This window comes from Tachyglossus aculeatus, chromosome 10, assembly GCF_015852505.1.
Source record: "Tachyglossus aculeatus isolate mTacAcu1 chromosome 10, mTacAcu1.pri, whole genome shotgun sequence".
NCBI lineage: Eukaryota > Metazoa > Chordata > Mammalia > Monotremata > Tachyglossidae > Tachyglossus > Tachyglossus aculeatus.
The window spans coordinates 11,244,079-11,271,948 of NC_052075.1; the positions used below are offsets into that span (position 1 = coordinate 11,244,079).

The 27,870-nt window shown below is 42.8% G+C and overlaps 1 protein-coding gene across 1 annotated transcript in view; it reads left to right on the forward strand.

The window, feature by feature from the left end:
* The window catches only part of RBPJ (recombination signal binding protein for immunoglobulin kappa J region), a 128,311-nt gene that overhangs the window by 35,860 nt on the left and 64,581 nt on the right, over window positions 1-27,870 (forward strand). The window contains exon 2 of the mRNA XM_038752490.1: window positions 16,361-16,541. Within this exon, the coding sequence (XP_038608418.1) occupies window positions 16,525-16,541 (17 nt within the window). The 5' untranslated portion in view covers window positions 16,361-16,524. The remainder of the gene's footprint in view (window positions 1-16,360; window positions 16,542-27,870) is intronic.

Here is a 27,870-nt window from a genome sequence, read left to right on the forward strand (position 1 = left end):
GAGAAGTGAAGTGACTTGGTCAAGGTCACACAGCAGACAAGTACTGGAGCCTGGATTAGAACCCAGAATCCTTCTGACTCCTAGGCTCATGCTCTGTCTGCTGGGTCACGCTGCTTCTTGTGGTTTAGTTTAACCTTAATTTCTTGGTGATTTTAATAGTGTTCTTGTTCCCTGCTATCACTTTAAGGCCACAGAGGTTATTTGGATGTTCAGTAGCTGTCTGTCTTCTGCTACTTAACTGAGACTCTATAAATTGTCAGGCTCATCCTGCACTTTTCACTTTAGATTCATTCATTCATTCAGTTGTATTTATTGAGCGTTTACTGTGTGCAGAGCACTGTACTAAGCGCTTGGGAAGTACAAGTTGGATCAAATTTGCCTGCCTTTGGCAGTTAGAGAGAGGACAGAGGGAGGAAGCAGAGGGTAAAGACTGGTTTGTTCGCAAATTCCGGTTTAGTGGGTTCCAAGTTAATGAGGTCTTTCTGTAATATTTTTTTCCCAAAGTACCAACAAATGATTGTGCAACCGGTTATATATCCATATCTGTATCTGTCTCTGTGTGTACACAAACATACTGGAGGAGGTTTTTTTGTGGCTAGTAATAGATGCAGAGGCTTCAGGGTTTTGGTGTGTGGCCTTGCTCCTTGAGTTGCTTAGGCCAGACTTTTGTCTGGGTTTCCGGGCCTCTTCAGCTGTTCTTGAGCTTTGCTGTAGCCTTAAAATGTATCTATGGGAATAGTTTTATGAATGCACATTAAACCCGTAATTTCAAGGAGCCTGCTCCGATGCAGGGTTTGTAAAACAAATTTCCTTTGGCCTTTTTGTCTGTAGTGGCTTCCCATGCCTCCTGAGGTTCATTTTCCCTTTCAAAATTGGACTCCTTTTGAAACTTGTCATTGTTGCTTTTTAATTGCTGGAGAGTTGCTATTGACCCACTCTTCACTCTCGGGTTAAATACGTTGCTTCAAGAGGGCCCAAGAGCCATGAAATCGAACCTTGGTTTCCATGGCCCGCAGCTTGAAGCGTTTGGTCTTTTGCGCTCTGCTGTTTTGCATCCTCAACTGCTGGGCAAGAATACTTCCTCCATCCTTACCGACTCCCATACTCATTGCCTGCAACAGCTGCTTCAGACTAATTCCTCCTCAGACCTCCTGTTCCCCGCCTATCCCCGACTCCTGTGCTTAATGACCTGGCCATGTGATTTTGTCGATAAGGTTTTGGTCTCTGTAAACTCTCCCCTGCTGCCCTTCTACAGTCCTTTCCTCCTCGAGCTATTCTTCAGTCCCCGATCCTTCCCTGCAGTATCTCAAGAGGAAATCTCCCACCTTATCTCAAGTTCTACCCCTCCACCTGTGCTTCTGACCTCATCCCTTCTCACCTTTTTAAAGCAATTGTCCATCCTATCTTTCCTCCTTGACTGCCACCTTCAAGTGCTCACTTTCCAGTGGCTCCTTCCCCACTGCATGTGTCCCCTAACCTAAAAAAAAAACCCTCCCTTGACTCCAGTGACATCTTTTAGTTGTTGCCCAATCTCCCTCCTACCTTCTACACCCGCTGCCTCCATTTCCTCTCCTCCAACTCTCTCCTTGACCCCCTCCAGTTTGGCTTCCACCACCTTTACTCCAAGAAAGCTGCCAAATCCCATGGCCTCTTTTTTTTTTTTTAAATGGCATTTGAATGCCGACAAAGTGCCAGTCACTATACCAAGCGCTGGGGTAGATACAAGCTAATCAACTTGGACACAGTCAATGTCCCATATGGGGTTCGCAGGCTTAATCCCCATTTTTAGATGAAATAACTGAGGCCCCCGGGAAGTGACATGACTTGCCCAAGGTCACACAGCAGACAAGTGGCAGAGTCAGAATTAGAATCCAGGTCCTTCTAATTCCCAGACCTGTGCTGTAGCCACTAGGCCACGCTACTTCCCAATCCTCTATCCATCCTAATTCTCCTCGACCTCTCAGCTGCCTTCGTCACTGTGGATCACCCCCTTTCTCCTGGAAATGTGCTCTAACCTTGGCTTCATTGACACTGTCCTCTCCAGTTCTCCTCCTGTCTCTCTGACCACTCCTTTTCAGTGTCAATTGCTGGCTTCTCCTCTCTCTCCCACCCCCTAGCAACTGAGAAGCAGTGTAGTCTAGTGGATAGAGCACGGCCCTGGGAGTCAAGAGGACCTGGGTTCTAATCTCGGCTCTGCTACTTTATCTGCTGTGTGACTTTGGCCAAGTCACTTCTGCCCTGTGCCTCAGTTACCTCATCTGTAAAACGGAGATTAAGACTGTGTCCAACCTGGTTAACTTGTACCTACCCCAGCGCTTAGTATAGTGACTGGCATATAGTAAGTGCTTAATAAATAACATTAAAACAACAACTGCGGGATGCCTTGAGGTTCAATTCTGTTTCCCCTATTTCCACCCACACCCACTCCCTGAGAACTCATTCGTTCCCATGGCTTCAACTACCATCTCTGTATGGGCACTCAGATGGTGTTGACGATGTAGTATTGCTCCTCTGGCTTCTCTTCTAGGGTGGGTGCTAATGTTGGTCTCTGGGTCAGAGGGGGGCTAAGTAACGGGAAATCTTTCTTTCCGGAGTGATTTTTCAGGCCTGAGGTGTGATCAGTTCATCTCCAGAATTTAACCGATCAATTCATCTCCAGAATTTAACCACCCACTCTTATTTAAAACCCAGTGGTTTTAAATCTTTGGGGGAGTTACTAGAGGAAGAACAGCAGTTTTTGCCCTCAGGAACCTTCCAGCCTAGTGGAGAAAAAAGGCAACAAATCAATCCGTGGTATTTGAGTGCATACTGAGTGCTTGGGAGAGTACAGTCCAACAGAGTTGGTAGGCCATATTCCCTGCCCACAAGGAGCTGAGTTTGCAGTCTAGAAGGAAAATGCCAAAGGTTCAGTCCCTGGTCAATCACAAATACCACTTATTCTCTTGGCCTGTGTGGGCTGGGTTTAAGCTTATCTGCTGTTTGCTTCATGTCTTCTTTCAGTACCTCTCCCCCTTCCCATGTTGTGTGTACTGATTACACATAAGATTAAAGAACACCGTCTAGTTAACCTTAGTTTTTGATTTTTCACTCTGACAGGTTGACAAATGTATTTGTCAAATGTTTATTTGGGAGGCTCACTGCGCATAAATATGAACAGCCTATATGTATATAAATACATGGAAACACTTCCCCATCATTCCCAATGGCACCGCCAACCTCCCGGCATCCTGTACTTTCAACCTTGAATTCCTGCTTGTCGTCCTGCTCCTCCCTTTGTCACCTGCATCCAGTTCCCTGCTCGTTCCCCCTGCCCTTTTCAGATCCTGCTCTTCCCTCCATTTATTTCCAGTTACAATATTAATTTAGTTCTTAATCCTCTTGCCCCTGGATTACAGCCAAGATCACATTTTCTTTGCCCTTTTCCCCTTCCTGTCTGTCCTACATACTGAGATAGAATTGTCTTCCTCCAGTATTCTTCTCCTCATACCCCTCACCCCAACTCTGCCCATTCACTTCTGTCTCTCACTCAAAGCCTGTCCCAAGTGTTTTTAAGATTCAAATTGCATCTCATGATGTTTGCTATTGGGTCTTCCACCAATTGTGCCCCACGCACATATCTAACTATCGTCATCTTCTGCTGGAATCCAGCTCCCATCCTCACCAGTCAGCATTTTGCTCATCATCATCATCGTCAGTGGTATTTATTGAGCACTTACTGTGTGCAGAGCACTGCACTAAGCACTTGGGAGAGTTCGATACAACAGAGTTGGTAGATACGTTCCCTGCCCACAATGAGTTTACAGTCTAGATAGCACGTAGCATGCCATTTACTCCACCCAGAATTTACCCCTCCGTCCTCTTCATTAAGACATGCCCCTCCACCTTTTAAGGCTCTGCCAGAAATTACTCCTTCATAAAGACTTTATGAAGACTCTAAATTACTCCAACTACTCTGGTCACTTTAGTGACCCTCTGCCTACATTATGACAAACTGGTTCGCTTGGCTCTTTGAATGTTGACTGGAGAAACAGTTTTGATGGTCCATTCATTCATTCAGTCATATTTGTTGAGCGCTTTCTGTGTGCAGAGCACTGTACTAAACGCTTGGGAAGTACAATTCAGCAACAGGGACGCAATCGCTGCCCACAATGGGCTCACATTTGCCCTCTTTGATCTGATCTGTCTTCTCAGTAAGAAGTGTAACATCCTTAACACTTCTTCAAATAAACCATAAACATATTCCAATCCCTTCTTAGGCCAGAAATGCTTCTACAATTTCTTGGCTATGAGTTCTGCACTCTTATCACCCACTGCCCTAAATAAATAAAAATAGGTGGGCACATACTGTTCAGTGTGTTTATTATTTTTGTCTATTGTCAAAGATCTAGACTGTAAGCTTACAGACTCTACACTGTAAATTTGTCCTCTAGGCTGTAAGCTCGATGTCCACAAGGAATGTGTCTTGTTATATTATGTGGTCACTTAGTGCAGTGCTCTTCACATAGCGCTTAAAAACTGTTTGATTTATTGATAGATGTTTATTGTTCTATCTGTTGTTCAAGCTATTAGATGATTCAGATGCTCAGTATGATTGATTTTTATATGGACAGCACTGCCACAACTTGTTTTCATTACATTAATAATAATGGTAATTGTGGTATTTATTAAGGGCCTACTATGTGCCAAGCACTGTTCCAAGTGCTGGGGTACATCCAAAATAATCAGATCAGCCGTAGTTCCTGTTCCGTGTGGGACAATCAGTCTAAGCAGCGGGTGCAGGTCGGGGAAGAGGAGGAACCCTGTATTTAATCCTCATTTTACAGGTGAGGAAATTGAGCCAGAGAAGTCAAGTAACATGACTTGTCGAGGATCACGCGACAAGCAAGTGAAGAAATGAACTAGAATTAAAAGTAGATTCTGTGTGTGAAGAAACAGGCACAAGTGTATATTGGTCAAGGTGTGATGCTGCTGTGGTTCTCAGCCTCTGGCTCAGCTTTACTGGCATCGTTCAGTCCTCTGCAGATCTTTCTGTTTTTGAGTCTTTACTGCAGGAGGATAACAGTGAATGGCAAGGGTGTAAAACCTCATAGTAGTGATGGGCATAATGTAGGAATTTATCAGAAAATATTAGCACCTTGAATCAGTTCCCAATAAAACAGTACTTACTATAGCACGATTTTTCCAACAGAGCATAAGTGGTTTTTTTATGGTATTTTTTAAATGCTTACCGTGTTCCGGAGACTTCACCAAGCGCTGGAGTAGATACAAAGTCATCAGATAGGACGTAGTCTGTGTTCTGCTGGGGATCACAGTCTTAATCCCCATTTTACAGATGAGGTAACTGAGGCATAGAGAAGTAAAGTGACGTGCCCAAGGTCACACAGCAGACGAGTCGTGGAGACGAGATTAGAACCCATTCATCCAGTCGTATTTATTGAGCACTTACTGTCAGAGCACTATACTAGCGCTTGGGAGAATGCATCATCATCATCATCAATCGTATTTATTGAGCGCTTACTATGTGCAGAGCACTGTACTAAGCGCTTGGGAAGTACAAATTGGCAACATAGAGAGACAGTCCCTACCCAACAGTGGGCTCACAGTCTAAAAGGGGGGAGACGGTGAACAAAATACAGTACAACGATAAACAGACACATTCCCTTCCCACATTCCCTTCCCTCCCCTCTGCCTCGGCAGTCCCAAGCTCTTCAAAAGTACAGCGACCTCACTGTAGCAGAAATGTCTGTATTTTGGGGTATTTGCATTTGTTTTGTCATCTTCCACAAGCTTTTCTGTGGGCTTCTGGCAGCCTTGTACCTCCACTGCAACCTCCACGTTACCTACTGAGTCTTTTTAAAACTGTGTGTAAATGAGTGACTGCCATGCTGGGAGATAGGCCTGAGTACGGCATAACCAGAGAGGTTGGAAAGAATAAGGAACTGGGAGGAAAGGCGGGGGGGTTGGTTTGTGTGATGAAAGGAGCTAGGTGGGAATAATCTGCAAAGGTGTAATGGAGGAGGTGTGTCTTGAGCAGTTCTAAAAGCAGGGAGGAACCTAGTTTGTCAGATGAGTTGGGTAGGGTGTCCGGAAAGGAGTGGAATGTGTGGTGGGTCAGAGAAAGGAGAGGGTGAGTTACGTGTGAGAGTTGACTAGACCAGAAATTAAATTCCAGGGAGCAGTGAGAAATTAAGGCCAGATGAGTAAAAGGGGAGGGGGTGGGAAGTCATTTGATGGGCCGTAGAACTGAGGGTCAGGAGTTTTGTCGTATGATTCAAGGGTCCCTTGGGAGCCATACACAATTCTAGGGAGGGGAATATCAAAATGACATTTTTGAGGTAAATGATTTTTCTTGCTGGGCGTAGGCTATTTTGGGAGAGGGGAGAGACTGAAGGATTACAAACTGGCTGGGAGATTTGCAGTCATGTGGTTAAAAAGTAGATTGGGCAGTCACCGAAGGAGTGACCAGGACTTAATTTGGAGGGAAAGACCGGCAGGATTAGGAAAGCAGCATAGCCTAGTGGAAAAAGGATGGGCTTGGGAGTCAGAGGACCTGGGTGCTAATCTTGGCACTACCACTTTCTTGCTGGGAAATTTACTTTAACTTCTCAGTGGCTCAGTATCTTTGTCTGTAAAATGGAGATCGAATACCGTGAGCCCCATGTGGGATAAAGACTGTGTCCAACCTGGTTGTATTGTATCTGCCCCAGAACTTAGTACAGTGCTTGACACACAAGGTGCTTAACAAATACTACAATTGTTGTTAAAGGCTGAATGTGGTGGGTGAAGGAGAATAATCAAACGTAATGCCTAAAGTGTCGCCTCTCGGAGGTGTGTTATTAATGAGGGTCAGGAAATTGGGGAGGGGAAGGATTTGGAAGGGAGTTCCAGACTTCCTTTTTTGGCACATTAAGATTTTAAGTGATGACAGGACAGGCAAAGGGAGATGAGCTGTAGACAACATGAAATTAGGAGCTAGGGACCTGAGAGTTATCTGTAAGTAGGTGATAATTGGAGCAAGCCCTCTCCCCTAGGGAATTGGTCTCAGGGTGGAGAGTTGAGAACACCCAAGGAAGTTTTTCTGGAAGTGTTTTGCACCTGCTGCCCAAATCCCCTTGGGCTCTGAGCATGTACTAGTGCATGTTCTGTGTATATTTGATATGCAACATTCACATTGCATAATTTAGGTTTGGGCAGGTATCTAAATTACAAAATATGAATGGTGTGTATTAACTATTGTATCTATATATGTGTATATATACACACATATATGCACATATATGGAGAAGCAGCGTGGCTCAGTGGAAAGAGCCCGGGCTTTGGAGTCAGAGGTCATGGGTTCAAATCCCAGCTCCACCACATGTCTGCTGTGTGACCTTGGGCGAGTCACTTCACTTCTCTGTGCCTCAGTTACCTCATCTGTAAAATGGGGATTAAGACTGTGAGCCCCACGTGGGACAACCTGATCGCCTTGTATCCCCCCCAGCGCTTAGAACAGTGCTTTGCACATAGTAAGCGCTTAATAAATGCCATCATTATTATTATTATTATATTTTTATAGTGTATGTGTGTGTGTGTATATATATACACACACAGGTATAGATATATCTGTAGCATGTTGGAGAAGGAACATTCATCCACTTTACTATTGTTCCCCTCCACTTCCCTCCATGCCTCAATTCTCTTTCTACCCTGCTGGCCAAGCCAGTCTCCATTTTCTCCACCCCTTGTTTCTTTCCCCTAAGAGCCCTGGTACCAAGTTAAATGTTTGTGTCTGTGGATGCCAGACTGAATTTCCTAAATAGACGGTGGCAGCAGACTGGCCAATTGTTGGTCTGGAGCAGAAGCCAGGCCTTTCTCACTTAGTGCTCGACTCCAGCCCGATGGTTCTGGTCATCTGGCTGTCACTGAGTCGTGATGAAGTTGGCCAGCTTTGGGGGTGGCAAGCAGAAGTAGAGCTAGTAAAAAAACAGATACGTCTCTCGAGTCCCCCCGAGGATACTTTTGGGAAATTCCTTAAAACAAAAATAATGGCGTTCTGTCGGTGGTGATGATGGGGCAGGAACTTCAGTTTTAGTATCTACTGAAATGTACTCTGAACTGAAATTAGCAAAGGAGCTACTGCTAACAAAGAAGTTTACATAGTGCCCCACCCCTTTCCTTTTTTTTCCCTTTTTTTCCTTTTTTCCTTTCCCTTACTCTGGAACTAGCCTTCTACTCCCAGATAGGCGGATCTGATTTGAGAATCAACGTTAAAAAAACCTGCCTTAAATTTTCTACATTAAAGGAGGACATTCTGCCCTGCTGTCCTGAAGATTTTGCCGTTGTTCCGAAAACTATTTGCACTGACGAAATAGAAAATAAAGGGTTAGGGTTAGGGTTTTTTTTTTTTTTTGGTTTTTATATGATATTTAAGTGCTTATATTGTTCCAGGCACAGCTTGGTGCTGTGTTGGGGTAGATAAAAGTTAATCAGGCTGGAGTCCCATTTTAACTCCCCTTTTACAGTTAAGATAACTGAGGCACAGAGAAGTTAAGTGACTTGTCCCAGGTCACACAGCAGACGAGTGTGTGCTGTGGCCTACAAGAAGCAGTGTGGTCTAGTGGATAGACCATAGGCATAGGAGTCAGAAGGACTTGGGTTCTAATACTGGCTGTGCCATTTGTCTGCTGTCTGACTTTGGACATGCCACTTCACTTCTCTGGGACTCAGTTGCCTCAGCTGTAATATGGGGATTAAGACTGGGCCCCACATGGGACATGGACTGTGTCTTACCTGATTAGTTTGTATTTACCCCAGCGCTTATCATCAATCGTATTTATTGAGCGCTTACTATGTGCAGAGCTAAGCGCTTAGTACAGTGCTTGGCACGTAGTAAGCTCTTAAACAGAGAAGCAGCGTGGCTCTGTGGAAGGAGCATGGGCTTGGGAGTCAGAGGTCATGGGTTCTAATTCCGGCTCCACCACTTGTCAGCTGTGTGACTTTGGGCAAGTCACTTCACTTCTCTGAGCCTCAGTTTCCTCATCTGTAAAATGGGGATGAAAACTGTGAGCCCCCCGTGGGACAAGCAGATCACCTTGTAACCTCCCCAGCGCTTAGAACAGTACTTTGCACATAGTAAGCGCTTAATAAATGCCATTATTATTATTATTATTAGATAACATTAAAAAGTGGTGGAGCCAAGATTAGAACCCAGGTCTTCTGACTCCCAGGCTTGTGCTGTATCCACTGGGCCATGCTGCTTCTCTGTATCCCAACAGGTTGATACCCTCTGCTGGCTTTTATCTCCTCTAGCTGGAAGGAATTTGGAAACTTTGGACAATTCTTTAGTGGGAACTATAATATTCATAAATTGACAGGACTCAGAAAAGTCTACAACTCAAGATTCTTAGACCAAGTGATTTTGCTGCTGTGAATAACAAGGATTTGGGCCTGGTTAGGCATTCCAAGAATATGTAATCTGTTCTATGTTGGACACCTTGGTGATGCTGTCATGAGGGTATAGTTCAACTCAGTTTCTGTGCGTAACGCATTACACACACATTTTTGGCCTCTACCTTTTAATCATCTTCAAGGGTGTTTGTACCTGTTTGTCCAGGTAGATTGGAGGAGATAAGTGTGAAAGACAGGAAAATGGAAGCACAGAAATTAGACATGATAAAGAGTTAGTAAAGGATTTTCTGACTTCATTTTTAATTGACATTAATAGACCCTCTCTTCGCAGCTGGCGTCTACGGCAGTCTTAGGGATCCTCGCGTCTAAACAGCCGTGGAGGCTTTTTGTGTACTATGGAGTGGGTGCAAAATTGTTCTCAAACATCAGTTCCTTTCAATAATGCCTTTACAGAAAGAAAATGAATTGAAAATGAAAGAATGGTGGATATCGGGTGTTGCTGTCATCTCCTGCCCCTACTCCTCCCCTCCCCCCCCCCCCAAAGAATGCAGGGAAATGAGTTCCAGTTCTATTAAAGAGGTGTGGTGAAAATGCAAAGTAGGTGACTTATAAGCATCAGTAATCAACAGCTAAAGAGGTATTTGTAGGGGAAGGGTTTTAAAGTACAAATTGTGTTGCCAATTTGTACTTCCCAAGCGCTTAGTACAGTGCTCTGCACATAGTAAGCGCTCAATAAATACGATTGATTGATTGATTGATTGATTGATTAAAGAGCCTCACTCTCCTAGCGACCTTCAACAGAACTCTGTCCTCCCTCCTCGCCATCTTCTCCTCCTCCTCAGTGTTCTCCCGCATCTCTCTCCTAGCCAGGAGCAAGGGTGTCGAGGCCTGCTTTTGAATTAAAGCAACCCAAATAGAATGAAAAATTCCAGAATGGCCAGCCACACCCAAGGAATATTGAAGAGCCTTCATTTATTTTCTCCATCGTGCCTATTCCTCTGGTGTTCTTGTGCTTTTTCCAGGGTTCATTTAGATATCTCATTGTTTGGTTGGGTCTCCAGTGGGATTTAATTATGAGAGAGGCTGCAATAGTTTCATAAAGGTCCTTTTTTGTACTGGGGCGTTGACTTTTCTGTCTTTAAAAATTATGATCGTATCATTGGAAAAGAAGTTTCCAAAAAGCAACCATTGGAATTGCCCAACTCAGCAGCCCTTTTCAGTCTAGTGAGGAGCCAAGATTTTAGTTCTGTCAGCACTGAGAGAATGGCAGTATGATTTTCTAAAGTACAAACAAGTATGGCTTGTTTGTACTTTAGAAAATCACCAAACCAACTACCCTTTCCCTGTTTCTGATCCTAGTGCAATTTTTGTGAAAAGCCCCAATTTGGTGGGTTATGCGAATCTGATATTTAGGTGAAAACAATTGGATTTCTTTGAAAAGGCTGCGTATAGACTTTAGGATTGTTTTTTCTTGTGGGTCGTTCAAGTGGGTTGGCAGCAGAGATGACCCCTGGCCCAGCCCTGTGGCTCAACTTCAGCTTGCCACTTGGTGAAAGAAGGAAAGTGGCGTGAATGGGCAGGTTGAAGGTTTGCAGAGGGCTTACCCACTAATTCAATCTTGATCCTTGGTTAGGAGAGGAAAGGTTTTTTGGCCATCTCAAATCATTTTTAAACCAAATGGTATTTTTGACTCTGTAAATGGTTATACACCATTTTGAAAAGCCCAATGGACTGGATGACCTCTAAATTTCCTTGGGCCTAAGGTATGAGGAGTTACATTTAATTTATTCATCCTTGTTTTTTGTTTTGTTTTGTTTTTTCTTTGGCCCATTAGGATTATGACAAACTCTTTTCTGGACAAATAGGAGATTTAGAAAGTGTGCTATATACTTGACATTCTTTGCACTTACTAAACATATGATCAGCACTTAGAACAGTGCTTGGCACATAGTAAGCACTTACCAAATACCATCATTATTATTATATTTGGCCTTTCAGATAAAGCCCTTTGTCATGTCTCCTTTTATCAAGTTGGACTCTTCCAATAACAGAGTCCTAAACCCATGTGGAAGACCTGCTCCAGATGTAAACTTTTTCCTCTATCTGGAAGAGGAGCGGCCAGGAATAGGGTCCTACTGATACCAGTACAGAGGAACAGAATGAAATTGGAGTGAGAAGTGAGGATAAAATTAGGAGGGAGGTCCTGAAATCTCCCCCCATGGTTACCCAGGGTGACCCTTGGGGAAAAAAAAATTACATCCACTTTTCTGTTTTGCTCAGTTAAAAAAAAACAAACAAAAAAGAACAACAGGGCCAGTACTTTATTGGATCTTTTTTATTCATGACTGAGAGGGGAATATGGAAATTACAGAAGTTTAACTTTATCGCCATTTTAACCTGGCATTGGAGTCTTTTTAAGTAGGTGTCATTTATTAAACTCTTATACAAAAATACGTGGGGGTGGGGGGGGAGAGGGGTGTGTGTGTGTGTGTGTGTGTGTGTGTGTGTGCGCGCGCGCTCGTGTGTGTGTTTTCATACTTGAAAAAGACTTTCCTAGAGGTGGAATTCACTCATAGGTCCGTGTGTTCAGGGTGGGTTACACATGAAGACTGACTGTCATTGAGCTGCTGTGTCTGTTCTTGCTGTGCCTGGTGCTGTTTTTGTTTTTACCACTTCTTTTCACCGTTCTTAGGGAGCTTCTGCTCCAACTGAGCTGCTGCTTTCCTGATGGCAGCCCGCTGGGGTGCGGCGTCTAGTGCTCATTTTAAGTGTTTTTGTCAAGTTTGTAAGGACCGTATTGAAGCCTTGGTGCTACTCCTTGCGCTTTTCTTGAGTCTGACATGCCTCAAAGATCATGCCTGCTGTGCCTCGCTGGGATCCGTTCATTCATTCAATCGTATTTATTGAGAGCTTACTGTGTGCAGAGCACTGTACTAAGTGCTTGGAAAATACAATTCAGTAGTAAAGAAAGCCAATCCCTGCCCATACCGGGCTTACAGTGTAGAAAGGGGGAGACAGACATCAAAACAAGTAAACAGGCATCAATACCGTGAGATTCTGGGAGCGTTTGGTCAGTAATATTATTTAGAATCAGTAAGTCATATTTACTCAGTGTTTAATGCGTACCAATCCAGGATGGCTAGGATGCTTTTACCAACGGAGAGTAATGTCTCAGTTACGGTAAGCAGTAACAGTATACGCTTGATAAATACGATTGATTGATGATTGCCACAAATCTCATCTTGCACCTTTCTTTCTTGAAGATGGCTATGGTGGTGTCATCTGTGAGATTTTGTGCATCTCCTTGTTCCAGATGTTGAGAAGGAACTCGTGTGCTAGCTGTCCCCACTTTCATACAGGCACTTTTGCCCTCTTCCACAGAAAAGACTGCCAGGATTTATCAATGAGAAGAAACAATTGGTTTTGAGTAGCATATATCTTTTGCCCAGAATTGTTGTGGATTTAACTGTCTTTCTCATTATTGCCTCTTTCCTCATTTGTAATATGGGGATTCAGTCCTCCCTCCAGTTTATCAATCAGTTGTATTTATTGAGCACTTATTATATGCAGAGCACTGTACTAAGCACTTGGGATAGTACAGTATAACAGTAAACAGGCACATTCCTGCCCACAACAAACTTTATTCTAGAGGGGGAGACAGACATAAATATAATAATATAATAATAATGGTATTTGTTAAGTGCTTACTATGTGCAAAGCACTGCTCTGGGGAGGTTATAAGGTGATCAGGTTGTCCCACAGGGGGCTCACAGTTTTAATCCCCATTTTACAGGTGAGGTAACTGAGGCCCAGAGAAGTGAAGTGACTTGCCCAAAGTCACACAGCTGACAGTTGGCGGAGCCGGGATTTGAACCCATGACCTCTGACTCCAAGCCCGTGCTCTTTCCACTGAGCCATGCTGCTTCCCATATTAATATGAGTAAAGACAGTCTAGAGGGAGATTCAGACATTAATGTATATAAATAAATTACAGGTGTGTACATAGGTACTGTGGGGTTTAGGGGGTGAAGTGAATATCAAGTGCTTAAATAGTACAGATCCAACTGCGTAGACACAGGAGAGGGAGTTGGGAAAAAGAGAGCTTAATCGGGGAAAGCCTCTTGGAGGAAATGGGACCTTCTGTAGAAATTTTGAAGGTGAGGAGAGAGTTGTGGTCTGGCGTATCTGGAGGGGGAGGAAGCTGTATGTACAGATTTGTTACTCTATTTTACTTGTACATATTTACTATTCTATTTTGCTAATGATATGCGTCTAGCTTTACTCCTATTTATTCTGGTGACTTGACACCTGTCCACTTGTTTTGTTTTGTTGCCTGTCTCCCCCTTCTAGACTGTGAGCCCGTTTTTGGGTAGGGACCGTCTCTATATGTTGCCAACTTGTACTTCCCAAGCACTTAGGACAGTGCTGTGCACACAGTAAGCGCTCAATAAATACGATTGAATGAATGAATGATCGGAGGTGAGATAGACGAGATCGAGGCACTTAAACTGTGAGCCTCATGTGGGGCAGAGACTGTGTCCAACAGATTACCTTATATATACTCCAGGAAGTAGTACAGTACCTGGCACATTGTAAGTATTTAATAAGTACCTTTTAAAAAACGGTCTGAGGGCGATTTCTTCTCTGCCTTTCCGTTTGTTTTCCCATTTCTAGCACAGGGCATTTTGAAAGCCTCAAATAACCTAATAGGTCATTTTAATGAGAGCTCTGTTTCCAAAGAGCTACTTCCCTTTCTTTGTGAGGTGAAGTCTTTTCTCGAGGGCTTCTTCGTGAAGATCACACCATTGCTGAAGAAGCTGGAGAGTTCTCTTTGATAGGTGTAGCAGTGCTGTACCTCTTGTGGTGTGACGGAGAGGTTGAAAATGTTTCACCCTGAAGCTATATTCCATTTTCATTATGTTTCTTTTTACCTTTTTGGATCATGTAATTCCCCCTTCAGCAAGGAAATAGGAACTAACGATGACATCAGAAGAATAGTAGTTAAGCATCCCTTTGAGAGCTGTGGACATTTCCCTGAAGCTTTGGAAACCACGTTTGTTAGAAGTAGGAACTTGTTTAAGTTACGAGGGACTGTTGTAGAAACTTAGCAATTTGATCATCAAAATGGACTGATTGCTTAATGTATTATTAATGGTTCTAGGTTAATTTCAGCAGCCAAGAGCCAAGCAAACAAGACATTTAGACTTGGCCTTCGGCCATTGGGAAAGTCACTGCATGCATCCTGTACACGAAGAGAAGGCCTTGTTTTCCAGCTTTAGCAGGTCCCAAGAGAGCAGCCATAATGGAAGTAGAATTTAAGAGGGGAAAAGAAAGATAACAGTTTAAAACCTGGAGATTCATTTGGGGTGGTGTCCGGGCGGAGGGGGGAGGTGTAAACAATGGAAAATAAGATGCTTAGCCTTGCTCTAGCCCATCCATTTAGACCCTGGGATCGGGGAAAGTATTGACCTGATATGACCATTGTTCGGTCTGGTGAGGACCAAACCCAAATGTTTTTGAATCGTACTTTGTCAAGTAAATTTGTGATCCTCACTTATCCAGCATGTGATAGATAATATAGCTCAAGGTGCCATATTTTGTGTAGGTTTTTGCAGCGGCTGGAGAACTTCTACCAGCTAATGTACAACAGGTGATTCTAAGTGTCCTGATCCTTACCGGTAAAACTTCTTCAAAAGGAGTAGTCTTTGAAGATCATAAAAATCTTCAGCCGGTGCCGAATGTCGCATCCCAATTTCAGTGGGAGTTGCAGGGAACACATTTCAACCAATGGCCCAGAATATTCAATTTTGACAGATCATCTTCTGTGTGGACCGGAGAAGGACTTACTATGTATATAGAAGGGGGCCCTATTTCTCTTAGATTTAATCAGTATCTCTTTTTCTCAGGACAGCCGGCACGGTTCTTATAATAAAGATTCCAGGTTCATATCCATGGCTGGGGAGGGGGAGAGAAGGGGAGCCACCATTAAAAACTAGTTTAACTTGATGAAGTGGCAAGACAAAGCTACTCTTTTGTTGGGATCTCATTATTATTTATATATACGTGTATTTTTAAGCTCGTGGTTTAAAGTAATTCGCCTAAAAGTAGAATTTCAAATTTCGGAATGTCCCAAGCTTCTTCAGGAAAATGAGGAAATGCTCTAAATGTTTTCTTGCATTCACAGATAACAGAATGGTGAATTTTTGATTAAACAGGGGAAGAGGAAGATGTCTGTTTTAGACCGAATTGTTCTGGTTTGCGCTTCTCAGCCAGTCCGTATCTCTAGTTAGCTGGTGAGCCGCCCAGAAGCAAAAGTGTGGACTGAGCACTTTTTTTGAGGTCTGAGAAGAGGGAGTAATTGTTTCTTGGTTCTAGTGATTAAAAGTTTTTCTTGTGGGGAATTTCAAGTATGATTTGCCAATCTAAATATGGTAAGAAAAGAACATAGGCAGAAGCTGCAATAGATGAGTGTTTTATGGATTTAAAATAAGAGATTTCAGTGAATTGAGTGAATTACAATTCAAATGGAAAGCATTGCAGACTTCTTAAGTAGTCACTTGAAGTATTCTTCACTCTAGGAGAATGATCCTATCAGATAGGGGGGTAGCCTGTGTTTTCTACAGTCATCTAGAAAGACCAGAATTTTGATTATGTTTCTTTGGCTACCACCTTGCGCTGAGGAAGAAACTGAGAAGATAATTGAATTTTACAGATATGCATAGAATTACAGAATGGAACCATGGCAAAGCAGGGACTAGCTCTTTCCCATAGTTTTCCATCACTCAGCCTCAAAGCCATATCCCTTCCCCTGTACTCAATCAAGTGTCAGTATTTAAAATAGCCACGTTCCATATTAGCAGCTGGTTTGTTTTCCTTAGTCATGGCAGTTTTTGTTTAACACAGTTCACTAGTATTTAACATACTAACACTTAAAAGTCCTTATTTTTTGTTTGTTTTTTTGTTTTTAAAGTCATTGAAATTGTGTATGAGACTGTCATTCAAATGGAAGCGTAATAGTTCTTCGGAGCCATTATGATCTCAAAAGGAAAGGAGAATGATACACTGGCTGAGGTGTTTTGAGGTGCATCGAAGTGTGCTGAGCCGTGGCTCACCTTAACATGTTCTTGAAGTACCATGGCGTGGATTAAAAGGTATGGCTTGGAATCTCCCAGTGACACACAGTAAGGCTTCTCTAGCAACAGTTATTGCACATTGAAGGAACTTGATCACATGGATTATAGCTATGGTTATGGTTTATTGTAGCAGCGGGAGTGTATTTTAAATTTAAATTTAGTACTGCATGATGTACAGTGCAGACTTAAGGATCAAGTCTCTTTTACTTTTTTAAATAGTTTTAGATGACACCCAAAAAAGTATATTATTTAAATTATAAATTGTCGTGGGTAATGGGATACAACTTATGTAGCACATAGAATGTGGGGTATAATTTTAAGCCTCTTCTCCCCTTTTGCTTTGGAGTGCGGACTGTTCTCTCTGCAGTACTCTCAGTTGGCTGGAAGCCTAAATAGAGAACAATGGGTACATTCTCTAGATGCTACATTAATTTAATGTGAAACATCTTTAGGCCAGTCAGAGAGTGTGCTACTTTATTTTTGCCATACACACGACGTTTTCATGGGAGGGGGGCGGGGGAGGAAATTGGTGATTCATTATTTCTAGTGTGATTGTTGCCTATTCACTGATGCATGTGTGTAATTAATCATGTGTCCATGGTATGTAGTAGCAGTGCTGTTTGTGGTGAGCAGTAATGGTAATTCTAGACTACATAATGCCCATTTAACCACTGAAAATGTTAAGGTTTTTATGCTCATGTCGTTTTGCTTGGGTGATGCAATCAAAACCACTTTGCATTCTTGGAAACCATGGAAAGCCCCTAATTTGGTAGTGCGTATATGCTACTAAATGGTTTCTTCAGGGTGATAGACATGAAACAATCTGGGAAAAATGTGTAAAGCTTCTGTGACCATGAGGTGTCTTATTTTACTTTCTGTGGAGTGAAGAAACCTATTCTTCAGAGACTATAGAAAGTCCATTTTAACATCAACCTTCTCCATTTTAAGAATTGTGTGGTTTTTGCTCAGAACTTTTAGATAGCAACGAGGAAGTGCTTTTTTCACTTGTACCCACTCTGGAAATTCACCTTTTGTGGAAGGAGTACAATGAAGGTGGTCATTTTCTTTCCTCCCTCCCATGGTTTCTAAGTGAGATGTTTTATAAACAGAAATGACTACAGCCACAAAACCTTAGCTAGATCAAACACTGAACCCTGTTTTTGTCCCGGTGCCGATTTTCTCAACTGCAATGTGCCCGGTCAAAGGCAGCAATATTCTCTTCAAGAAACTTTGAATCACAGAAGATATTAGAATTGGATCCTTTCATTTAAACTTCAAAGTCTAGAAAGTCCATTACCACTTTTTATTTCCTCTTTTAATTAGGCCTTTAATTCACCCTGAGTAATGTTTAGTAACGTTTCAGAGAGAACGTGTTTATGAAATGTATTACCATTTTCTGGGAGAACAGATAAAATGAACCTCATATTCATATTTTCATCAGATTAAAGCAGTTAAGGATCCCTGCCTTTCTCATCCTCCAGGAGTTAGTGATTTTGTTATGTTTGACACCGACGGGGGACAAAGGATTTTGATATCCATTAAATCAAAATGCATTCTTGGTGTAATTGGGGCATATCCTCCTCGAACAGTTATACAAATCATCCAGCCAAATATATATCTTTTTTGTAAATGGGCTGTAGTCTTCTCAGATCATTTTCAAATGTAAGTAGGAGTCAAAACGGAGTGGGATTAACTAAATGTATTAAGGCCTTCATGGGAAAAATGCAGTAGACGTACTTCCTTATACAGTTTCGAGGTGTTTGCATCTTTTCAGAATCAACTTACTGAGACCCTGGCAAGTCCGAGGCTGAAAGGATTCAAGTTAACCATTGTAGCAGCAGAGATTAGTTACAAGGCCTCCCACTCTCATGAAGAATTGATTTTGATCTTTTCAATCTCCTTCAGGAGGGCTGTTCTCTAGAATGCGGTTGATTAACATGGCTTCTTAGGTGATGTCAGCCTAGTTGCTGAAATTCAACAGGCCAAGATTCATTTAAGTGACAGGAAAATAAATAGCATTTTCAAGTTGTTGGCTTCTCCAGACCCACTTCGGCCAGTTCAAGCAAGTTGAAGGTTTTCGGGTTGTTTGGTTAAGTGTGAGTATCAGTTCTCAATAGGCACAACTGAGTCATTTCCCTCTCCTCCAAGTCCATTTATCTTCTGAGTGGTCCCTTAGAATTTCACGCATCCCTAACCCACATTTTCCTTTCTTGTTTCAGTGCAGAAGCTGTGAGATGCTGTACCTCCACATAGATCATCCGAGGAGGAACTGACAGGGCTCCCTCAGATTAGGCAAGAGGGAGAGAGTTGAGAAGTTCTTCCAGGGTCTGTCCTACTCTCTCTCGCTCTCCCTCCCTCCCTCCCTTCTCCTCCACCCCTCTTTCTTTCTCTGGGATGGTGAATAGGAAAAGAAAAGAAGGGTGAAGATTCATAATCAGCCATGGCAATCCATTTTTTATTTCCTCACAGAGGCAGTGGGTGCATTCTTCTACCAAGTAGCCTAGGCCTGAACCGTGTCATTAAACCAGCTCTTTCATCATCCTAATGGGAAGTGCCTGCTTCCCTATTCTTTTTCTTTACTTCTCAAAGACAGTTGTAGACTGTAGCGAAGGAACAGTAAGCAGAGCCAGATCACTTCCCTCCCCATTTCTTCCTTCTTCATTTCTCCTGGTGGGCCATGTGCCCGTGCACTTTCTTCAGTTTGCCTTTTTGTTTTCCCTACTCCAAGAGTTGGATGCTTTCCCAGAGTGACAGTTGAAGGGGAATTACCCTCGCCACTCTCAGTCTCCGCCTAATGATGGAGATGGCAAGGGAGCCCCTGAAATGCCAGGCAGAGGAAACTGTTCCCCGTTTAACCATGTGAGACCGTATATTCGAAAAGACCTCAGCCATGATAGCCTTCAAGCATCAATTGTTTTGATCAGTGGCTTTCCCTCCACTTGCTGGTAGGGAGCAGTTACTTGGGCCCTGAACCAGCCCCTTTTTATTTTTTTTTTATTTTTATCGTATTTATTGAGCGCTTACTATGTGCAGACCCCTTTGGCTGGTAAGGATTTGAAAAATAAAATCGATAGGGCAAAAGCAATCCATTTGACAAAAATATAAGAAACATTTTTGTCCTGGTTTTTAAAACTGAAAATGGATTCCGTAGTGACTGTTGAAAGACAATACATGTCTTGCCTAAATCACCTGACTACATTTTAATCTTCTTATTCATTCCCTCCATATTAGGAATATTTTGATTTAGAGGGCATTTCTCTAATTCCCAAAGCAAGTGTAAAGCAAAGGAGGATTTCACAATAGGAAAATGAATTAGGTAATCAGTTTACCAGCTTTTTTTTAATGTCAGAGTAGATTATAAATGTTCATTGTAGCCAAATGTTAGTCTCGTCTGTTTTTCTTGAGGATTTTCACAATCAGTTTTGTAAGAGGTTTCATTTTTGTTGGATTATTACCAAAAGCTTAATTTCTTTCCATAATAGATTTCCTGGTGAATCTTTTAAAAGTAAATAATTGATCAAAGCAATCAGTTTTTAAAGTCAAGCAAAGTCACATGAAGATTGTGTATATTTTAAGTTGGGTCTTTAGCAACATTGTATTCTTCTGCTTCTTAAAAGAAACCAGAAAACCCATGATGTTAAATTACATGAAGATTTCTGGTAAATTGTTTCATCCTAATGGAATTTGTACATTGGTCTCTACTCTAGGGAACGGAGAAAAAGGAAAATGCTGTTCCAGTAGAGAGAAACAGCAAGGGTAGCTGGAGTTCACTTAAGGTAGAGTAGCACGGTAAAGAAATAACCCAGATAATTCTCCAAAACTAGTATTGCGTGATTTAGGTAATATAATACCCTGATACCACAGGGTTTGAAAAGGTTATGCGAGTTGCAGCTACAGCTACACGAAAGTCATGAGTTAGAGAAGCAGCGTGGCTCAGTGGAAAGAGCATGTGCTTTGGAGTCAGAGGTCATGGGTTCGAATTCCAGCCCCACCACATATCTGCTGTGTGACCTTGGGCAAGTCACTTAACTTCTCGGCGCCTCAGTTCCCTCATCTGTAAAATGGGGATGAAGACTGTGAGCCCCACGTGGGACAACTTGATCACCTTGTATCCCCCCCAGCGCTTAGAACAGTGCTTTGCATATAGTAAGCGCTTAACGAATGTCATCGTTATTATTATTATTAATGGTTGTTGGTGAATAGTAAGGTAAGCGGCATAACTACAGTATGCAATTTCTGTGGAAGAATAAAGTTGATATTTTAGTTCCAGTGAGAGAGGTCCTTGATAATGTTTCATTTTGAAAGAATGTAGTTAAGGCTAGGTGGAACTTGCAGCATTATAAGATTTTTTTTTTCTCCTTGTATTACTGAAGATTATACTGTTCATTCTCTTTTATCTCTGTGACCATACTCCTGATTATATTATAGCAGCATTTTCTGTTCAATGGTGTACCCTCTCCAGAGCAGATGAGGATCTTCAGACTCCTATTTTGCATCAGGTGGGAAGCAGCATGGCCTAGTGGAAAGAGCCTGGGCCTGAGAGTTAGTGGGCCTAGGTTCTTTTACCTTCCCTGCCACTTATCTGCTGTGTGACCTTGAGCAAGTCACTTCCCTTCTCTGTGCCTCGGTTGCCTCATCTGTAAATGGGGATTAAGACTAGGAGCCTTATGTGAGACAAGGACTATGTCCAACTCGATTTTCTTCTATCTGTCCCAGCAGTTAGTACAGTGCTTGGTACATAGTGTATGTTTAACAGGTACCTTTTAAAAAAAAAAGTGTTTGTTGCCCTCTCCCTAAACTGTTTGTCTTGAGAGTGGGGACCAGTATGCCTGCTAGTGACTCATAGGAGGCTTCCTTAAGTTCCAGATCCTCCAGCATCGACAGGTACCACAAATATCGTTATCCTCTTCATCAGAACCAGACCAACAGTGAGAGCAAGGCAGTCCTCAACTTAGCCACATTTTGAAATACAGTAAACAATACTTACAATGTTTATGTTTTGAAAATGACTCTGCTTGGCTGTGATATTCATCTTTATGGCACTGGTGTCATAGGGGTTGTGGAGAGGCATTAGGAGCCTGCGGGGGGTATTGTATAAATGGGGATGGGCATGCTGCTGCAGGGGAGAGAGTCTGAAGGTGGTGATGGTGACAGTGGGAGAGGACAGGAGCTTGGGGAAAGGGTTACCACCAGGCAGCGTCTCTAGGCGAGGATCGATACATCCATTTTATTTCTAAGGAAGTGAAAGTTAGCTGCCGTATTCTGGAACCTCCTTGACCTGATATAAATCAATTTAGTAGGACTGTATTTCTCACTTGTAACGGCAAACAACTGTGGATAATTTGGGTAACAATAAGGTATGAAACTTCATTTCAGGAAAAAATCCCTCTTTTTTCATAGAAAAAAAATTAGATTGAAGGCACAGTTTGCCGGAAACAATTGTGTTGAAAGTCTGAGGGACTGACTTTAAGCAGTAGATAAAGATCTGGTCTTCTGTCACCTCTGACTTAAGTACTGCCTTCCACCTCATCCCGGGACAAGGTCTCATCTTAGTAGGATAGTGTTTTGAGAGTGTCACGTGGAGAATTTGCAGTTCTCATTAGGAGAGTCTGCAGTTTTATGGTCTTGTGAGACTGGATAGGCAGGAAACCAAGCGACTCCCTTTTTATGGATTTTGGCCCCCAGGAGCGTGGGCCTCCTTTTTGAAGTAAGAAAGAGTACTGAGTGATAGAATAAATATTTGAAAGGCTCCAGAAAGCACTTTTCTCAAACAATCCCTTTCTTCATCATTCTACAGTAAGACAGGGTGCTTTTTCTAAATCAGGTCTCGATTGTAGGGGACTTCAGCCGCTTCAGAGTTTATGATGGGATTTGCATGTATGCTTCTCATACTCCTGTTGCCGTCACCGTTGTCGACAGCAAATACTTACTGAGCGCCGTTCCTTTAAAACAAAAAACAAAATCCACAAGTAATTGGAGAGTGATTATTTTCTAGACTGATGGATGACAGACTGCTTCTCTGGGATATTTTGGTTGGAAACCCTGGAAAGTACTTCATGGAATACTCAGATTTTTCCATCACAGTTGTGTCCCCTTAAGTTAGATTCAGACAAATCAAGAGGAAATTGCTTAGTTCTGCATTAATGCCTTCACGACTTCAGATTCAGTTCTAAAGTTATTTGGCCAAAACAGAACTTACTAGGCACATGGCAAGAAAGCTAGTTCCCAGTTAAGCAAAGTACACTCCTCCAAACACGCTCCTCCTGTTGAAGTCTTTAGAAGTAAAAAAAGGAGAGTTCTTTAATTTGGATTACCTCTACATGTCCAAACCATTTTATTCTTGTACAAAAAATGGGAAGACATTTTCTATGTTTGCAAGACTCCGTGTTAAGTAACATGAAAGGAATCTCAGGAGTCAGTGGTGTTTATTGAGTACTTAACTGTGTGCAGAGCAACGTAGTAAGCGCTCGGAGGATGAAAGTGATCGAGTAGGATGGTTTTGAGAGGGTTCTTGAAGAAATTCCGTGTTCTAGTAGATAGAGCACGGGCCTGGGAATCGAAAGGACCTAGATTCTAATCCCAGCTCCACCATTTGCCTGCTGTGTGACCTTGGGCAAGTCATTTCACTTCTCCGTGCCTCAGTTCCGTCAGTTGTAAAATGGGGATTAAAATTGAAAGCCCCACGTGGGACATGGTCTACGTCCAAGCTGATCAGCTGTATCTACCCCAGTGGTTAGTGCAGTGCCTGTCACATAGTAAGTGCTTAACAGAGAGCATTAAAAATTCCAATAAATTGATAGCTAAACATTTGAGGATTATTTATTTTTGCAGTAAGAAGTTCATTCTTGGCATACAGCATTTTACTGAAGCAAGAAAATGATGTGGAGGAAACAGAACTTGCTTCCTTTGGCTAGCAAAATAAATAAACAAGAACCAAATTGTTGGAGATAATTGTATTAAGCGGTTACTTTCAAAGATTGCATTTATGGTGTGAAAGCAGTCAACCATAAATTTGAGGGCCTCTCCTTCCATACGCAAAGCCGAAAGCCAAGAAAATTCTTTTTCTGCAACTAAAATATTTTAAATTTGGGGTATGTTTAAGCAGTTCCGTGTTTAATGCTTATTTGTTTCTATTCTTCGTAGAAAAAGGAGTCTGAATATACTGTAATAGGAAAAAAATGCACATCATAGAACAGTTCCAGGGGCTGCTAATGTGATAGTTAATTAAATTTCCGAAGTTTGGTCCAACAAACATGGCACAGAAGCTCAAACTAATTCATAATTGTGGTATTTATTAAGCTCTTACTTTGTGCCAAGCATTGTACAAAGCTGATACAAGTTAAACAGGTCAGGCACAGTCGTTTTCCTTTATGGGCTCACAGCCTAAGTAGGAGGGAGAACAAGTATTGTATCCCCGTTTTAAAGATGAGGAAATTCAGACAGAGATAAGGTAAATGACTGACCCAAAGTCATATAGCAGGCAAGTGGCAGTGTCACGATTAAAACCCAGATCCCTGACTCCCGACCGCTTAGTACAGTGCTCTGCACACAGTAAGCACTCAGTAAATACAATTGCATGAATGAAACGGTGTCCCTCAGACAACATGAGCCTGTTTGGATGCAGAGTAATGAGGAGCAGCGTGGCTTAGCGGAAAGAGCCCGGGCTGTGGAGTCGGAGGTCGTGGGTTCTAATCCCGACTCCGCCACGTGTCTGCTGTGTGACGTTAGGCAAGTCACTTGACTTCTCTGTGCCTCAGTTACCTCCTCTGTAAAATGGGGATTAAGAGTGTGAACCCCCATGGGACAACCTGCTTACCTTGTATCTACCCAAGTGCTTAGAACAGTGCTTGGCGCACAGTAAGCGCTTAACAATTCAGCGCTTAGAACAGTGCTTTGCACATAGCGCTTAACAAATGCCATTAAAAAAAAAAGAAACAGCCGCTGGTGTGCATGCGTCAAAAGCCAGTTTTCTGTAACCACGGGGTTCAGCAAGAACACAGCCTCTGCGTTATTAGGGGAACTTTGTGTATTTAGTATTCTTGCCACAAAGTTCTTGCTTGAGTGAAGAGGACAGAAGGTTCATCCCCATATGTCTGAACTGGTGTTCAAAATCAGTTCAGATCAAACTAGGCAAAGTGATAGTGTCATTGCATACTTTTATTCTTTAAGACATAATAATACTAATAATAGTAGTGGAATTTAAGCGCCTACTGTATGCCAACCACTGTACTGAGTGCCGAGGGAGATATAAGGTAATCAAGTTCCACATGGGATTCACAGTCTAAGTAGGAGGGAGAGCAGATATTGACTCCCCATTTTGCAGATGAGGGAACTGCGGCACGGTGAAGTGACTTGCCCAAGATCACAGCAGCAGGCAAGTGACAGAGCTGGGCTCAGAATTCAGGTCCTCTGACTGCCGGGCCTGTGCTCTTCCCACTTGGCCACACTGCTTTCCTAAGATAACGTGTGTCTTTTTAGGGCCTATAATGACATTTTCTTCTTCAAAGAATGTTCACCATTTGACTAAAAAAGTTGACTAAAAGGTAACCCCTAAGTGTCCTAGTTAGGCCTCCAAATGGGTTTTTCCGCTGAACTAGAATCATGCTTGTGTGCAGCTATGCCCGAATTCAAAATTCAGTTCAAGTCTTCACCACTTCCTCGCTGAGTCAAACAGTTGGTACTTCCTTAAGGGCCAACATATTTGGGACCGCCTGCCTATCAGAGAACATTTTCACCACCACACGAGTTCTCCTAGCTGACCTATAACAGGAGGAGTGAGTTCTGGAGAAACCCCTGCATGAAGGAAGAGCTCACACTACTGAACATTACCTCCTCCCACCTTCCTTCCCGTCAACACCACCCTCTGGGCCCAAAGAGTCTCAGGTTCTGGGAAGATCTTCCCAAAGGGAACTGAGAGCACATGGGACAAACTACCTAGCAATTCGTTTGGCCGTCTGTCCTAATAGATCCACCTCCAGGAGAAGCAGCAGCCAGTTTTCAGGTTCTCACTGGGGCAAATGGAGCAGAGTCTTTCCTCTCCTGCTCCCCATCCCCCCCACCCTACCTCCTTCCCCTCCCCACAGCACCTGTATATATGTTTGTACAGATTTATTACTCTATTTTATTTGTACATACTATTCTATTTATTTTGTTAATGATGTGCCTCTAGCTTTACTTCTATTTGTTCTGACTTGACACCTGCCCACATGTTTTGTTGTCTGTCTCCCCCTTCTAGACTGTGAGCCCGCTGTTGGGTAGGGACCGTCTCTATATGTTGCCAACTTGGACTTCCCAAGCGCTCAGTACAGTGCTCTGCACACAGTAAGCGCTCAATAAATACGATTGAATGAATGAATGAATGAACAGTTGGGTTCACTAGAGGGTGCCCCCGCTGTCGGTAGGGGCTGGGCCCCTTGCTCAGCAGAATCGAGCCCCTTGGGAGTTTGCAAAGCGATTATTAAAAATTGCACTGCTGACCGTGACAAAGATGATATAGAAAGTTATTCCATTTTGACACTGGAAAATAGACTCTTCCTTAAGGATATTTCAGACCACCACTTTACGTTACACAGTCCCCATCCATCCAAATGGAAGAGCTAAGTTGTATAGTATTTTAGAAACTGTGAATTGCTATTAATAGATGTGTTCAGGTAGAGATTGAAAGTCTGAAATTTGGGATGCCCATCTGAGCCAGCTTTGTCACATGAATTATTACAGCGTTTTGATATGTATTATATTACAGTATAACATAAATAATAGGAAGTACAAAAGTATTTGCCCTTTGAAAAAGTCTTGTAAAGCGACCCTTTTTACTGTAATACGTTCCTCATTTTATTGCTCTAATCAGTTCCTTGTGTGCAGTTCTGTTTTCACGGAGGGTTACTTCTCTGGTTATAGAGATTGCAAAAAATTGAACTCCATTGGGAGGACAATGGACTGATCCAGGTTTGAAAGAGGTGTCCCAAAAGTCTGGCATAAGGCAAGCTGTGTGTGTGTTTGTGTGTGCTTGTATGCACTCGCGTCCCCCCCATCTATAAGTTACTAGGTATATGGAAGTCTCTCTGTAAAGTTATGGGCTTCACGTATAATGGTTCTGTTGTCTACTGGAAGGAGCATAGGGCTCAAAATCCCACTGTCTGGGCTTTAATCTAGGCTCTGCCCCTTGCCAGTTTTATGAGCTTGGGCAAGTCATTTAACTTCAGGGCCTCAGCTTCCTCACCTGTAAAATGGGGATTATAATACCTGAGTCTCCCTACCTTGCAGCATTGTTGTAAATTTAAAAATGAGAAAGTGTTTTTGAAAGAGCTTTGTAAAAGTAAAGAGCATAATATAAAAAGCAAGGTATTATTGCTATTTTCAACTATGATTCTGCACAAAGTTACCCAGAATAATGGGGTTTTTCTGTTGTTGCTGCTGTTGTTTGGTCCATGTGGCTCTTTTACATACATTCTAGTTGGATGAAATACTGACTTTAAGTCCTGGAATCTAAATTCTTGGATAACTAGCAGTTGGAGAATCATGAAGTTACTAAACGTGATCTTCAGAATCTCCTCTTGCCTTCAGGACATCTCCACCTGGATGTCCGCCCTCCACCTAAAATCAGCATGTCCAAGACTGAGCTCCTTATCTTCCCTCCCAAACCCTGTCCTCTCGCTGACTTTCCCATGACCGTGGAGGGCACTATCATACTTCCCATCTCACAAGCATGCAACCTTGACTCCGCTCTCTCATTCTTCCAACACATCCAATCCGTCACCAAAACCTGCCTGCCTAACTTTTGCAATATCGCCAAGAATCCGCCCTTTCCTTTCCCTCCAAATTTCTACCTTTTTGGTACAGTCTGTCATCCTATCCCGACTGGATTACTGCATCAGCTTCCTTTGTGATCTCCCACCCTCCTGTCTTCAGTCTATATACTTCACTCTGCTGCCCGGATTATCTTTCTCTAGGCATGTCACTCGCCTCCTCAGAAATCTCCAGTAGTTGCCTATCAACCTTAGCATGAAGCAAAAACTCCTCATTATTGGCTTCAAAACTTTCCGTCACCTCGCCCCCTCCTACCTCACCTCCCTTCTCTCCTTCTACAGCCCAGCCCGCACATGCCGCTCCTCTGCCGCTAGACCTCCTCCTGTGCCTCGTCCTCGCCTGTCCCGCCGTCGACCCCTGGCCCTTGTCCCACCTCTGGCCTGGAATGCCCTTCCTCCTCATAGCTGCCAAACTAGCTCTCTTCCCCTCTTCAAAGCCCTACTGAGAGTTCACCTCCTCCAGGAGGCCTTCCCAGATTGAGCCCCCCTTTTCCTCTGCTTCTCTTCCCCTCCCCTTCACCCCTACCCCCCTCCCTGCCCCA